The sequence below is a fragment of the Pelecanus crispus genome, chromosome 6 (genome assembly GCF_030463565.1).
Source record: "Pelecanus crispus isolate bPelCri1 chromosome 6, bPelCri1.pri, whole genome shotgun sequence".
Classification (NCBI taxonomy): Eukaryota; Metazoa; Chordata; class Aves; order Pelecaniformes; family Pelecanidae; genus Pelecanus; species Pelecanus crispus.
The window spans coordinates 38,140,106-38,156,181 of NC_134648.1; the positions used below are offsets into that span (position 1 = coordinate 38,140,106).

Consider the following 16,076-nt stretch of genomic DNA (forward strand, 5'->3'; position numbering starts at 1 on the left):
CTCTTTATATAACCTTCTCAATACATCAAGATTATGACAGAGCAAGTCTGGTGTCATATGAAATTGTTTAAATTCCCCAACTTGCTAATATCCTTTGTAGTATTGACTCCATGCTTAGGGTACTCATATATTGCATGTTTCACAATGCCCAGGTATCCAAGGGTTTTTCATCTGTGGAAATGGCTATCACTGTTTCCACATTAGTTTTTGAGTTCTATTATAAAGTTAGTGGAACAGCCCAATCTCGGATAATTCTTACTGAGGTATAACTACTAACTGCATTGCCCTCTAGTACAGCAAAGATTTGAAAGATAAATACTATTCAGAAGGTAATTCTATTGATTCTATTCTAAAGTGTTAGAATCACAACTTGAATTATTCCTTAAAATCAGATACAGTCACTGTCTCTCTGCTGAGATGCTGTTTCTGACTTTGAATACCCAAAAATCCATTCCACTGCAAATAAACATACTGGTTTAAACAGGAGATTTAGGAATGCTCACATAATAATTTAGCTGAGAGAAAGAAGTTAAGAAGTTGTTCCTTTTACCTTCTCAGCTGGTCTAAGTTAGCCTTCTGCCCTAAGTTGTTCCTGCATATAATCTGTTATACTGCATACAGTTCACCAGAGAGCACTGCCTCTCCTCTGATTTTTAAATCTTCCAGATACGATCAGAGGGCTGACAGAGAAGTAGGAGGATCAACAGGACAGGCAACAAAAAAGGCACAGGTAAAAAGTTTCAGCCCAGATTTTGAAGGCAATAAATTGGTATTCTCCTCCCAGACATGTAGAGATCTATTTTGTACTTCCTTCTACTGTTTATTTGCATGGACTTGGGGCTGCTATGGTTTCCCATCATATTTTTGATCTACACAGTATTAGGATCAATATTCCTTTCAATTAGTTTGACAAATTTGAATAGAGTTAGCTATAATATTTGGTCTACCAAGAAAAATAGAAAAATAAGAACCCTTTTATGAATACTGTGAAGTTCTAGCTACTGTAGAATACTTACAAATGGAATTACACTATGATCATTTAGCATGTTTTCTTCAACCTGGATTATCACCTAGTTTGCTTCTGGCTTCAAGGTATTAGATTTCATGTAAATAATCTTAAATAAACTATTTTATCTATTTAATGGTATTACTCATCAAAATTACAAACTTAAGTCAGTAAAAATATGTTGCTAATAGCTTCTAAATACAAATACTTGAAAGCAGGAAATAAGGATTCTGTTAGAGAAATTCTTAGCATCTTTTCAGAATACTTTAAAAAACAAACAAACAAAATGTGATCGTATATAAGATGGTAACAACTACCTTATGAACTGGCTGAATAAGCTTGTAGTATTGCGAATGATTCGAGCAGCCTGGGATTCCTCGTGCTGACATCTTTGTAAGGTTAGACCATCATCCATATGGCCTTCTTGGTGTAATATAACCTATTGAAAGTCAGTAATCATCACAATAATTGCTTAAAAAACCTTTGTGCTTTTAAACATTTTGTAACTTATTTCAATATTGCACTGAAAATAGTAATTGCATATATACTGAGCTACTACTTGCTAATCACTTTATCCGAATACCTGTTTATTAATTAATTACAAATTTGTGTCTCACATAAAAGTTATTCAGAGAAGACATTTTAATGTACCTTTACTGTCCCGCAATTCATTAAACATACATGTTTACCAATTACTTTCCAACTGAAACAAAAAATGTCATTCTTTCTATATTCTGGCTGTCAGGGAAAGAGGATCTTCACTATCTCAAGCATCACTTACTAAAGGATTCACACATGAAAAGACTACTGACAAGAAAATCAAGCTGGAGTGACAAACATCGTGAAAATTACAATGCGGCTAAAGGAGCAACAACATTTATGAGTAAGTTCTGACTCATTTAACTCTTCTCTACACATTATGTTGGATTCTTATCAGAACCAGATGTGAACATCACATGAACTTCAAGCAATAACAGAGATTCTTTGCTGGGTTTTTAATTTTTCCCTTTAAATAAATACCCAATTTCACAAAAAGCCAGCATAATTTTTAGGTATCACAAAACCAACTCTTGATCATTTTGAGTCATTAAAATCCTACAGCACTTTTGTAAGAATTAAATGTGAGCTATCCTGCTTCTTTGCCAAGATGCAACCTATTGAATTCTCCACTGAAAAATGTATTTTTTTAGCTCTGAGAAAGTAAAAATTTGCTGCCCAACTTCCCAGTTAGCTGAGTAATTCTGAAGGTAATGAATCATTAACAAAGAAACTAATCATGTTATACAGGTGGTTACTGCCACAAATGGGAAGGTTATTTACCCATAGCTTTTTGTACATACTGGCATATAGATATACCAAAGCATTGGAAAGTGATGTTTTTCTGTACTTGGCAGGATCAAAAGTACACATCCTTTGTTCCTTCCAACATGCTGAGGAAGGGCTTTTAAAAGGGGCAAATATCACCCTATGAGTTTATCTGGACCCCAAAATCCATGGAAATGTGATGGAGAAGACTAGGAAGACTTTTTTGAATTGGCATATTGATAATATTATCTTAAAGGAGACTAGTTTACCTACTGGTCATCTTTCCTCTTTGTTCAAGTACTTCTTTATATGGAGTCACACTGGGGGCGACTCTTAGCTGAAATACCAGTTTCCTTAAAGAAGGGCTCTGGGGGCTCTTAACTGAAGAGTAACTAAAGAACCATTCTTCCCATCACAAAACTAGTAAGAAAACATTTGACAATCAGATAATGTTTCCTCAGGCCATTACACATAGCTCCATATTTTGGAACTACAGGAATGAAAACATTTGACAGATAGGATATTAAATCTGCCACACCTTGCAAAGTAATTGCACCTTCACCATTGTGTAGCAGATATACGGTCTTCTCCCTAAGTATGCAGTAGCTGAGGGAAGAGGTAAGTCTTTTAGAAGGACCTAATCTTCCCTATTCCTCCGACGAAAAAAAAAAAACCCAACCCAAACCCCAAAGCCTCAACTAAATCATCCAGAAGCACAACGACGACAGGGAAGTGCTATTTAGAACTCCAGCAAGTAGATCATGGTCAGAAGCATCCACCACCACCTATTCCAATTCCTCAGATAAACCACTTCACTGCATATAAAGGGGCATTTGGCACTGCCTCGCTTGTTGAGGTACAGCAGGGCATTGGTATTGACCAATACCCTGAGCAACGGTCTCCAGGACGTGAATCCAAAACACGTAGCATATGTTTCTCTGAGCTCTAGCATTCTGGAGCTCTGCAGGAGTTCATAGCTTGCACAGAAGCAAGCTCTCAAACTGAAAAGATAGGCATCCATCACTCACGCTGGATGGTGGAGGAATGTTGAATAGAATATTGATGTAAATATCTTCACTGCCTGGCAAAGTCTTGAACCCTTGGTTACCAAGGTCTCAGAATGAGAGACAGAGACAACAAATCAAAATTCTGGCAGAAATCGTGCAACAGAAGCCTCATAAATGATGCCAGAATTTCTTACATATTTGTGTCTTGCAAAGACAGCATGATACTAGATACATGAAACTACACCAAAGCCAAACAACAGGAATTTTTACTTGCCATTTTGAGTATTTTATGACAGGACTAATCCTATAGTTGTTTTCTCCTCTCTACAGATTTGCAGCAGCTGTCAGTGATAATACCTAGGTTATGTGAAAAAAAACACCCGTTGTCTCTTGCAAAAATAAGGTATTTCTCAATCCTCCTAGGGCTACTGAGGCATGTTACAAAAAGTGCAGGTCAGCTTGAGAAGGATTAGAGTGACTGAAAGTGAAAATCTCCTGATGAAGTGATGGTGGAGGACGCATACAAAGCTATGACTTCATTTTTACTGTAGAAAATTAAATTTTTTATGAAATTTAAAGGGACATGTATATCTAAACTTGCTTACAAACTTATAGTCTAGTACCATATTTTGCAGAGGATGAAAAACTGTTTCTTGCCTCCACAGGAATATCAATTACAGGAAGCAACAAGATTTGGGTTTTCTTCTGTTTGAAGGCACTTAACAGGAGAGAATTCTCCAGGTGAGAGGGCAACAAAAGATTTGGAGTCTTGGAACATGAATGAAACAGTTTGAAAGGAGAATAAAAGTGACAGGCAATTAACGATGTTCTTTCAGTCCCCCACTGCTGAGCAGAAAACTGAGGAAAAAAATACTAAACTTCACAGAATGCTATTGCAAAATTCTTCATTGAATACAGAGGAAGAATCTACATGTTGCTTTTTAAAGAAGTAAAACTGGACCCTCTGAGGAAACAGAATCCCATAGCCAATACTGGCATAGGAAAGGAGGTGGCCATCATTGCATGACTAAAACTCTTATCAAGAAAATATTTAGCTGAGGAAACAGAATCCCATAGCCTGAGGAAACAGAATCCCATAGCCAATACTGGCATAGGAAAGGACGTGGCCATCACTGCATGATTAAAACTCTTATCAAGAAAATACTGAATGACTGGCATACAAAGAAGAATTTCTGTGATCAACCAGGTTGCTGAGAAGAAATGAAGGGGTTGGGCACTCACTGCCTGTTTATGACCATGTGTGCTGCATAAATAAATGAGATTGTGCCAAGGGTGTGCTGAGGACCTCATTTTTTGTGTTACAGTGCTTGTGTATGGGTATCATGTACAAGTAATTAAAGAAAAATTCCAACTTCTGTTTAGTATGAACTTTTCCTTTTTCATGTTCTAACGATATGTTCAAGTTGTAAAAATCTATGCATACAGAACCAAAGAATCATTTGGTAATGATGCATTATGTGAAGCTAGTACTAACCCCTTCAATTCTGAATGAAATGTAAACATAATTTGAAGACATAACAGGTCATATGCCCCTAATTAAGAATATACTCGTACCCTATAATCAAAAGGCTGAGAGAAAGACCTTCTCGATGCCACATCACAATTACATCTAACATTTTGGCAGGAAATTGTTCACTAATATCCCTTAAGAAACATGAGGAGTTTCTAGTTTCTTGACTAACAAATTTAATTGCCATTTCATATAATATACTCAATTAAAAAAACCAAAACACCAGTGAATGTAAGATAACTTACAAGTTTACACCCTTAAGAGTTAAATGTAGATTTTCAAAAAAGTGATTTGACCATCCAAAACAGGAATTTCCATATTTTACTGAAGTGTCAAAAATAAAAATTGAGCCCAAATTAATAATTTCTTCTGGCAAGAAAAATAGCTAAATACATTTCTTAGTGCAAAGTTTTTCTTCAGTTACATAGTTACATTATTATCCACCATTATTTTCATTTTTAGAATGAAACATTCACATCATTTTCAATAAAACATCACAAAACAATTAAACCCACAATTGCCACATTGGTAGAATGGCAAAAAACAAGATAGACCAAAACCATTATGCAACCAACATTCATTTTACAAGTAATTTAAAAAAACCCTCAAACATTACCTTTCTTTTCAAGGGACCTAAACGTGCTGATTTAGCGTCTTGTGCTTTGTAAGTCAACCACAAGGCACTGGCCACATGTTGGACAAAACAGACTGAATCACCGTACTTTATTTCTGGGACTCCCATTCCATCAATTTCACGTTTAAGACTAGAATCCTGCTTTTCTTTTAGCTCCTAAGAAGATAAAATAAAAGCTGGCATTTAATCTCTGTACTGGAACCAGATAAACCATTGAATTCTACAGTGAAACACGTTCCAACACTGAACAATGTTTATGCTACTTATGTCGTTAAGATGCAGCTAAATTTCATTTCACATGATTTTTTTCTAGCCAACTAATTAGTCAGATTCTGATGAAAAATAATTTCAAATCTGAAGCATCACTTTCACTGAAGCAAGAAAATCAAGTAAAATCCATTACCATGTAAAGATATATATATAAAATCTTTAAATATTTAACCTAACCTAATCGATAATTGAGTTACTGATTTAAAGTTTCAGTTTAGTAGAGTCTGTACAACTCTATATTACTAAAATTTTCAAATTTTAGCTTAAATATGAAAGTAAAATGAGCAGAAACATATTTTGAAATTTAGTTAAAATATTTTTATAGTAAATAATTTTTTGCTTATAAATAGTATATGCAGATAAAAACTTCACTTGGAATAATGCCTCTGTATTACAATAACCAGCAAAGAAGAAAATATTAATTTTTTAAAATAAGTATGATTTGGCTTTTACATTTATTTTAAACTTGCATTTCTTATTTTTTTTACAATTATTTTATTTTTCCATTTATCCTTTTTGTAAGAGGAATTGGATTCTTTCAAATCTCCTTTAAAGACATTGCTCAATGATTGGCTGGAACACCCAGCACAATTTTTAAGCCCAATCTATTTCTTAATCCCATTATTCTTCATTCACAACCAGAGGATTTTAAGTCTCCAGCACAAAAGCAAGTATCTGTTTCTTTAAAATAAAATACTTTTCCTTTCAAAATTGAATTTAGGAATAAAACCGGAATTATGCAGCAAATTCTGTAATAGTAAATTATAGATCCATGTGCATGTGTGCGATTAAACAAAAAACTCTAATAGAGTAATTAGGTTCTATCATTTTTCTATGATTTCAAATGCTGATGGACTTAACCTTAAGTGTAGATAGTTGCTTATTTGTTGCTAAGTAAGGAAAATATGCCAGACATTGATACACAGTTTAAATTATTATACATGTAAAAGGTTTTCTTATTTCATTTCAGTTTACTGAATGTTCAACATCTGTGGAGTAAAGAGAAGTTCTATTTTAACTATGCTAATTTACTTTCATTTATATGGAATTTAGCTGTCACATTTCAACAATAATTTTAGTTGAAACAGATAGCATTATAATGCCAAGATGAAGTAGAATGAAATGACAAGACACTCCTTGGGGATACCATTACAATATCAAGACCACAGGGAAGTCACATCACATCATATTTATGCGGACTACACTATCAACATACAGATAAAGATGAACTCTTTCAATACACATTTACGATGAGGCCATTAAATGAAAAATAGAGTAAAATAGCACAAATTCATTAACTGTCAGCAATTAATTATTTGGCTTTACATAGCAGCCTGAAGATTAAAACATTTTTCTCAAATATTATGTCTGTGTCAAGAATCAAGCATCAATGAAAATTTCAATGAAAGAAATTGCAATGTGGTAACAAGTGATCCTAGTTAAGTTACTGTTTTAAAAAAACAAGTGAAACTGATCCTTTTTGATGACACTAAACTTAAAGAAAAAACAAGATTTTTCAAATTTCAGAAATAAAGCTTTAGAATTATTTTGGGGACCTGAAGGCTGTTTGTACTTTAAGCAATACAGCATGAATTCCTCTTCGTGATGTTTTGCTCTTTGTGCTGTGTCCAGTTTCTCTAGGATTTCAGCCAAGTCATTTGATAGCAGTGTGCATAGAGAGGGTGTACTTTCTAACAGCTGAAAAGTATAGTCAGATTATTGGGGGAGAAGGGGAAAAAATATCTCTTATCTAGATATTTGTACATATCTTAGCAAAATATCCAAATGCTTTCTCCTTCAAAACCCTCTCTTTGCAACCTATTCTCAGTTTAACTCCCTCAGGCCATGAATGAATCAAGTTGGAGAAAACAAATCACATCATGTGTCTGGAAGATGGCAAAGGAAAAACAACAGTAACAAAAAATAAAAAAAAAGAAAGAAGGAATGAACAAAGGAACTTGCGGGCAAGCTTTCAAAGATGCAATTTTCACAAGATATTTAATGTACTAGAAGGGCAAGATTTAGAAAATGACAGAATTCATAGAATCATAGATTCCTACATGATGGAAGGAAGGTAAGGAATGCCAGTGTGAACAGGACAAATAAACCCAACTGTCTTTACAATGATTTTTCAACAGTCGTCTCGTAAAAACACAGTAGGGAAAAAACTCTTGATATCTTAAGGGCTTGTTTACATACCCCTAAGAATAGTAAGACAACCTGACTGCTGAACTCTACTAAATCTAACCTACATGAGCTAATTAAAATTGTATCTTTTGGTGTTGCACACCATTACTGCATTAAAAGTACTGCCATAGGCCACCCCAATTTAACAAAAGAAAAAGATAAAAGGTCTGCAGAGGACTGATACATTGAGCCTACCTATCTTGCTAGTGGGCTTACTGTACTCTGTTTACTTTGCTGTATACTTACCACACCCCAGTAGGCAAGGAAAAAAAAGGTGATTTTAATTTTACCTTCTGTTTTCTCCTCCCATATAAAATAAGTAGAAAAAATAGTGTAATACTGTATTTGAAATGCAGTGCTTACTGGGAAATGATAATCATAAAATATGAACTTTTAATACCTATCATCTTATTCCAAAACAGAATTGAACTTTATGATTACTACTAAACTCTTACGACATCCTAATGCCATGTTGAGCCCCTAAGATAGCTACATGCTGGCAGTAATATTAAAATGATATCAAATCCTTCTGCATGAGTCATCTGTGACTTTTGAATGTGTCAGAATGTTACTCAGACTACACCAATAATTTCTTCATTGTCAATTGTATGTGCCATCATGAAAATAAAATATGAAATATCAAATATTAATTCTGGGCTAAAAAATTTTTTAAATAAACAAATATTTTTAAATATGACCTTGTTCTTCACTGTGTTTATTCTCAAAGAAATTTATAAGCAGAAACAAGGTTCTGCTCAGCAGAGTATACTGAGCCAAGTACTGTGCTGGAATGACAACATCCCATTTCAAAACAGGATTCCATCTGCTGCAGGGAAACTGCTGCCTGTGGTCACAAGGCATTACAGAACTGTTGCTTTAAAATATAAAGGTTGACATTTTAAAACTTTGTCAAAAGTAAGCTCCATATTAAACCCAGCAAAAGGCATAATTTGGGGGAGGAGAGGGTGTCCGTCAGTTTCTGATGCTTGTAAGCTTAGTTTGCAACAATTGGCAGTAAACAGACATATATTGCATATGCTGTTTTCACTGAAATCAATGTCATGATGTTCTTTAGCATATTCTTCCACTTTTTAAAAAGCTCCCTTCTATTCTTATTTATGTAAGGACATATTAAGGAAAACTCTAATTTGAATTTTATAGTTTAAAATATCTGTTTCAATTTCCAGTGTTACCCAGCAAAAGGAAACAAAACAGTGAAAGTAAATACATTATGAATGCAATCACAGGTTTTGAAAAGCACGGAACACACAAGACTGCTGAAGCGGTATGTAACAATACCGAGGCTGAACGTGTGCTTTTTCAACAAGAGGGTCTCTTTAAAACTGTTGGAAAAATAAGACTTTAAGTCATGTATTACAGGCTCCTGGGAAGCCTTGGGGATTTGGTATACTCCACATAGCTCTGCCTACTGCAAAGATAATCTCTTTTTTCCACAAAACCCCTTTTGCTGGCTTCCAAACTGGAAAGAATACCTCAATGGAGAAATCTTTTATTTCCTTTTGGATACTCCACAGCAATGTATATTCTGAGCAATCTGCTCTGAATTCAGTGTTGACCCCACCTGAAGCAGAAGGCTGGACTAGATGACTTCCCAAGGTCCTTTCCAATCAGAATTATTCTATGATGCTAAAGGACCGGAGTACTGTAAACAGCCAGGTATTCCAGAGCCCTATTTTTAAGGATCTGTACACAGCTGGATAGGAAAGTATTAGACAGTTATCCTGAAATTTCCCTTAATTCATGCCATATTAAGGTCCAGGCAAGTGAAAATATTTCTTCATTGAGAAAACAAACAAGAGAAAACAAAGGTTTACAGATACATATTTGCAGAAATTAAGATAATCATATTTGCATATATCTAGTCTAACTATCAGTTCTACAATTCTTTTTCCCCTCAATCTGTATGCAATCAGCACTTGGCTTTAAGAGTCCTTTTGTTCTTACAGTCCAGCTCCATATTTGGGGTTTATTTGCTTTCAAAACCTCACCTTTCTTTCTTCAGGAAGAGTTATCACTGCTTGTTCCCCTCACCTTTGGAAACACTAATGTCTCTACCCATGGGCCAGTACAGCTCTCACCTGCCCAGACAATAAACAACTATTCTTATTCTTGGCACAGGCAAAAGCAAATTTATAATCTATTGTGAGATAAAAATATTCTTTTCTGTATAATGATGAGATACTGAATTTGTATTTGATATAAAAATGTACATTAATAACCATATTATGTACAGACACAGTAGAAGGAATGAATGCATTACACAGTCATTATTGACTTCTGCATAATTAATTACTACCGTACTTCACCTTAGTCATTTTAGGGATTGTATCAAATTTCACTAAAGTGCCTTTGAAGCACACCTCAACAAGAAGAGTCAGAAAATAGGGTATGTTTATTCAATGTAACATAAATTATTTACTTTATGAGTATGCATACATAAACATAAAATTTATATATTTAAAATTTATACATTTATATGCATAGATTAAAATATTAAGAAATTGCAGGACAGTTGGTGTCCAATTAGGTAGTGAGTATGTCATAGGAATTTGAACACAACCAGTTAAACCAGCAACCGCGGCATTCCTAGCATACTCACCATCCTTACCAGGGTGCCATGACTTGTCAAAAATGGGAAAAAATTACAGCTGTAATAAATGCCCCTGCACAACATCATACATACAACTACACTGCACAGCCTTTACAGTGAAGAAAGAACAAAAAAACTATTTGGTGAGCATCTAGCAGTCTAAGGAAATTTCCTGATATTTTTTTCAATTATTTTGATTGGGTAAAATACAAATTCTTGGCATACCATATGCAGTCACACTAATAAAATAAACAGTTATTTTACACATGCTAAAAATAATTATTTGCTTTACTATACTAACAAAAGTCTAGCATCTGTCAAGACCCTTAAAGCTAGATTTATATCTAACTTTAAAGATTCTTTTTCACTGCCCTTCAGGGACCATACAGTATTCTGAACGACATGGAACATTTAACTTCTCATACTTAATAAAAACCTCTATTGTAGCAGCTATGACAACTATTTATAAGTAATATCATGAAAGCCGTAAAAAATTTTCCTCATCTTTGGTGTAAAAACCTTTCGCTTTCTGGAAAAGTTATTAATTTTGCCTACCTCCATAATCATTCTTCATTCTCTCTCACTTGTACTGTTTTTCTCATCTGGAAACGATGAAAAAGCTAGTAACATGCAATTAGCAGCTCACTAAAGAGCACAGTTTGAAAACATATGGTTTAGAAATCACTGACTACATCTTCCTTGCAATTCACCTATCAACACACCGCACAAAGAATAGCAAGAGCAGAACTCTGCCCAACTGAACTGGCCGAAAAGGACCTGGGGGTGCTGGTTGACAGCCGGCTGAACATGAGCCAGCAGTGTGCCCAGGTGGCCAAGAAGGCCAACAGCATCCTGGCTTGTATCAGGAATAGTGTGGCCAGCAGGAGCAGGGAAGTGATTGTTCCCCTGTACTCGGCGCTGGTGAGGCCGCACCTGGAATCCTGTGTCCAGTTTTGGGCCCCTCAATACAAGAAAGACACTGAGGTGCTGGAGCGTGTTCAGAGAAGGGCAACGAAGCTGGTGAAGGGTCTGGAGCACAGGCCTTATGAGGAGCGGCTGAGGGAACTGGGGTTGTTTGGCCTGGAGAAGAGGAGGCTGAGGGGAGACCTTATCGCTCTCTACAACTACCTGAAAGGAGGCTGTAGTAAGCTGGGTGTTGGGCTCTTCTCCCAAGAATCTAGCGATAGGACAAGAGGAAATGGGCTCAAACTGCACGAGGGGAGGTTTAGATTGGACATTAGGAAAAATTTCTTCACGGAAAGGGTAGTGAAGCATTGGAACAGGCTGCCCAGAGAGGTGGTGGAGTCACCATCCCTGGAAGTGTTCAAAAAATGGGTAGACGTGGCACTTGGGGACATGGTTTGGTTTAGTCTAGTATACCCTTAATTGGTTTAGTGTGGACTTGGTAATGTTAGGTTAATGGTTGGACTGGATGATCTTAAAGGTCTTTTCCAACCTAAATGATTCTATGATTCTATGAATTCAATTATGACGGATAGAGCTGGAAGGAATAAAATTCTAATGAGATTCTGTCCAACTAAAATGATTCTATAATGATTAAAGTATTCATATTAAACCACCATATCCTGCACTGTATTAGTTTTCAATCTTGTTTTTTTAACCTGTTAACAGTTTAGTTTACTCTAAAATTTATTCATCTTCCCTGTTTTTCCTCAAGGAAACCTTTGTTACGCTCGACTCAGGTCGTTTACCTTTGTATTTAAATGCATAATTCCTGTCAATTGCTTCAATTTAGAAATAACAAATAATTTATAAAGTCATTGAACGAACTCGGATCTAGTATTTGAGTGCTCCACATTTAAGACAAATGTGCATTGGTGTTATTTACCTTTGATGCTCTAAAACAAAAGGCAGTAGATGTTGTGTCCGACTTCTCTCGGTCTAACATTGCAAGTCCTTCATCTTCATTCAGAGCCAAATACTTTCCTGTTGTAATATGTCGAAGACGGAAAGGCTGCCCCCATCTGATGTTACTTCCACTCCAGCTAAACATATAAGACATCAAAAAATAATTTATGAAGTAAGCAAAACTAATGTTTCTATTTCGGGCTTTAAAGAATGTTCAGAAAATAGAATGTGCTATATATATTCCTTTTTGCTTTTGCTTTCAGTATTTGCATTAAAACAGATGCAAAACTTAATACATTTGCAAAGGGAACCTTAGAAAGGAGTACAGCTTTAATTTTCTTGTTTCTATACTCTATCTCTGTTTTATTAGGGTGTTACATACAGCATCCATTAAAAAGTCCTACATGTTTCTGAAAAATACTAATGTGTAAATTAACTACTGTATTTCAGTTGACTGACTAAACAAATGAATTAAACCTGAGGACTTCAGACATTCCAAAGGACTATACTACATCTCTGTTAGTTATGAGAGTGTTTCATTTGCAATCACAAACACACTAAGAGTAAAACATACAGGTCAGAAGGCCATCAAAGTTAAAACATGTATACCCTTATGATATATATCAAAATTTCACTTGCAACAAGTTAACAGGTAACTAATCACCTAGCAGGGAGATAGATGGGACACAGACCAAAAAAAAAAAGTTTTAAAATACTGACATTCCCCATATGACTACATCATGGTCTATTACTTTTTATTATTGACAATGAACATACTAACATATATCGTATAGCGGGACATATATCATTCACGTTCTGCCTTAAAGCTCTGTAACAATCAGAATGCTCTTAACACAACAAGAGCTGCTAACAAAAAAGTTCAAAAAATATCAGTACCTTATTCGAAGGGGTTCTACTCTCCACAGAGACCTTGCTCGAACGCCAGCTCCTCCAGTTTCATAAAGTACTTTCCTACAGAAAAGATTCAGAAGATCATCCTCTTGTGTTTATTTGTGCTACATAGTATTTATAACTTATTCCTCTGTAAACTGTATAGGACTCACTTCTTCTCCCCAGCTAAAGAGATGGAGTTGAATGGACAGAAGATTCCTACTCAACAGTGAGAGCACAATACACAATCTGAATGTCCCAGGTAAGTTAGGCTATCTCCATTAAGCTGCTCTCTCTCAGGAGCTGATAAAATACTTTGCCTTCAAAGTAGCTGAGAAACTTTTGCTGTTACTTAACCAGTCATAAAAATATGTAATTCATACAGTTCCCAAGAGATTAATCTAAATTACTAATGCTCTTAAACACATATTAACACAATATTAAAATAAGTATACACATTTGCATACTTTAATGATTATCTGCATGAATACGACATCAGAGACTTCACTCCCAGAATTACTTTAACATTCTTACTAAAAGACAAAAATGGTGGTGATAAAACAAAAAATTTTGTATTATAATCCTTACAAAACAGATAATACAGATAAAATTATGTATTAGTTTTAGGAAACTCAGAGAAATAAAAACACAGGAAGTGAAGGGATTCAGCTGTTAATATAATCTAATTTTCTTGAATTAATGGCCAGGGGTTAGTGACATGTTTTAGTGCTGAAAATAACATTCTACTCAATAATCAAATACAAACTATGGTGGATTAGTCCTGTTCACAGGAATACATGTAAGAAAGTTTTTCATCTTTCAGTAATCATTCATGTCTTGTCATCCAAGCACCAGAATGTGTATAACCTTTCTCATATATAATGGGTATAGGAAATACAGTGGATAATAGGAAAGGTCTTGATCTGAAACTCAGGGTACACAGAACCCTTTTTTTTAATAATAATTTTTAATTTTTTTTTTTTTTAGTAATTGTATTTGTTACATTCTGCAACAGTAAAAATTTAGGAAATAATAAACTTCTAATCAAATACTTTATTTAGTTACAATAATCATTTGGGAAGTTTGACATGCACCTTACCTATTTTTAAATATTTTAAACTATTTTAAAGATCTCTTAACTAAGTAAATTTAATTTCTTTTACACATTTTTAGGCTACTATCTGCAACATTACTCCTATTGGGAAACTGTATTAGAGTGAAGGCCTTGCTTTCACAATGTGACTCCTAAGCTGTCCTTCATACTGTACTATGTAAGGGTTTATTGCACCATCATCATATGACAAAATGAAATGTCCTGTTACTGGTAGTAAATGCTCAGTGGACGTTCTAACTGAACAGAAGCCTGTTCACACAGCAAAATAGTACTAGAGGATGACACAATTATTTTTTGCTATGCCTACTTCTTCATTTGAAAAAGTGACATGACAACATCTATGTGCAAACTGTGAGTTTGGTCAGAAACCGAGTCCTCCAGGCAGACATCAATAAGAAAATCACATTCTTAATAACTGTAATATACTGCAGTACATTCCTTCATAATTTGAGCAAGAGAGAAGGGTTCACACATACAAGCAAATTGTTCTAGATGCAAACAAACTGATTCACTAGCGTCTTTTCAAAAGCGCAGCAAACTTCCAAAAGCTTGTTGGATTCTTCAGTTTTTCTTAGGGCAATATAAACAGACAGCCTGTTTTGTATTTCTAAACTTTTCTGGCAGTGGTTCTTTCTGTTCATATATTTATTTATTGATACCTAGAGGAGAGGTTGGTTGAACCTTTCAGCAAGATCATTTGATGCATGCTTATTCTTAAATGTTTTCTTCAATTTCTAATGATAAACTGTTGTAGCTTTGTCAGAGGTAAGAACAATAATTCATATGACCTGTTTTTCCGTTTCCCAAATGAAAGAAGGGGTGAAGAAAGATGAAGAAAACAGTTCCACTGTTCATTGTTTAATTAAAATGACTGGAACTGACCCCAAACCATAAAGACAGTCAAACTGAAAAATACAGAATAATGCAGAATGAAAAATGACTGTATCATAACGTGATTAAGGTACAAAAAAAAAAAAAAAAAAAAAAAAGGTTCAAATTGTGTTTTGGTTCTTAGGAAAGGATTTTGTCTATACCTCATAAACCCCCCTCCCCAAAAATAAAAACCTAGCAGTACAGCAGAGAAAGGCTTTTATTAAAGAAGAAAGAAAAGATTCTATGTATCCTGAGTTTCAGATCAAGATCTTTACTATTATCTATTGTATTTCCTATACCCATTATATATGAGAAAGGTTAAACAAATTCTGGAGCTTGGACAACAAGACATGAATGATTACTGAAAGATGAAAAACTTTCTTACGCGTATTCCTGTGAACAGGACTAATCCACCCTAGCATGCATGGGAGCTGGACCTTCTATTGTCCTTACGTATCTGAAAAAAAGGTGCAGCAAGAGCATTTAAAATCTTCCCTCCTGCTCTGGCAAACTTGACTGAATGCTGCACATCCTTACATAAAAATGTCACAACTAGCTGTTGTACAGTCTGTTCTGAATTAAAGTAGCACTTGTAAATGCAGAATTTTAACTGGCTTTTCAGACCGTCAAATTCTTTTCCAACAGTTAACAGGGGAAAAAAAAAAAAAGTATCTGTTTAGCATTGTTCTCATGCAACTATGGGACCTGGAACTCAACTTGTGAAATGAAAGTTGTGTTTTTCTTATCTGAGCAAGTGTTTCTACAACTTTTCTTCTAT

At 34.9% G+C, this 16,076-nt stretch overlaps 1 protein-coding gene across 1 annotated transcript in view; it reads right to left on the bottom strand.

Annotated features, from left to right (window-relative positions):
* The window catches only part of RYR3 (ryanodine receptor 3), a 203,530-nt gene that overhangs the window by 158,760 nt on the left and 28,694 nt on the right, over positions 1-16,076 (bottom strand). Inside the window, exons 9-12 of the mRNA XM_075713037.1 lie at positions 13,318-13,392; positions 12,401-12,557; positions 5,466-5,639; positions 1,324-1,445 (exon numbers count right to left, since the gene is read on the bottom strand). Of these exons, the coding sequence (XP_075569152.1) occupies positions 1,324-1,445; positions 5,466-5,639; positions 12,401-12,557; positions 13,318-13,392 (528 nt within the window). The remainder of the gene's footprint in view (positions 1-1,323; positions 1,446-5,465; positions 5,640-12,400; positions 12,558-13,317; positions 13,393-16,076) is intronic.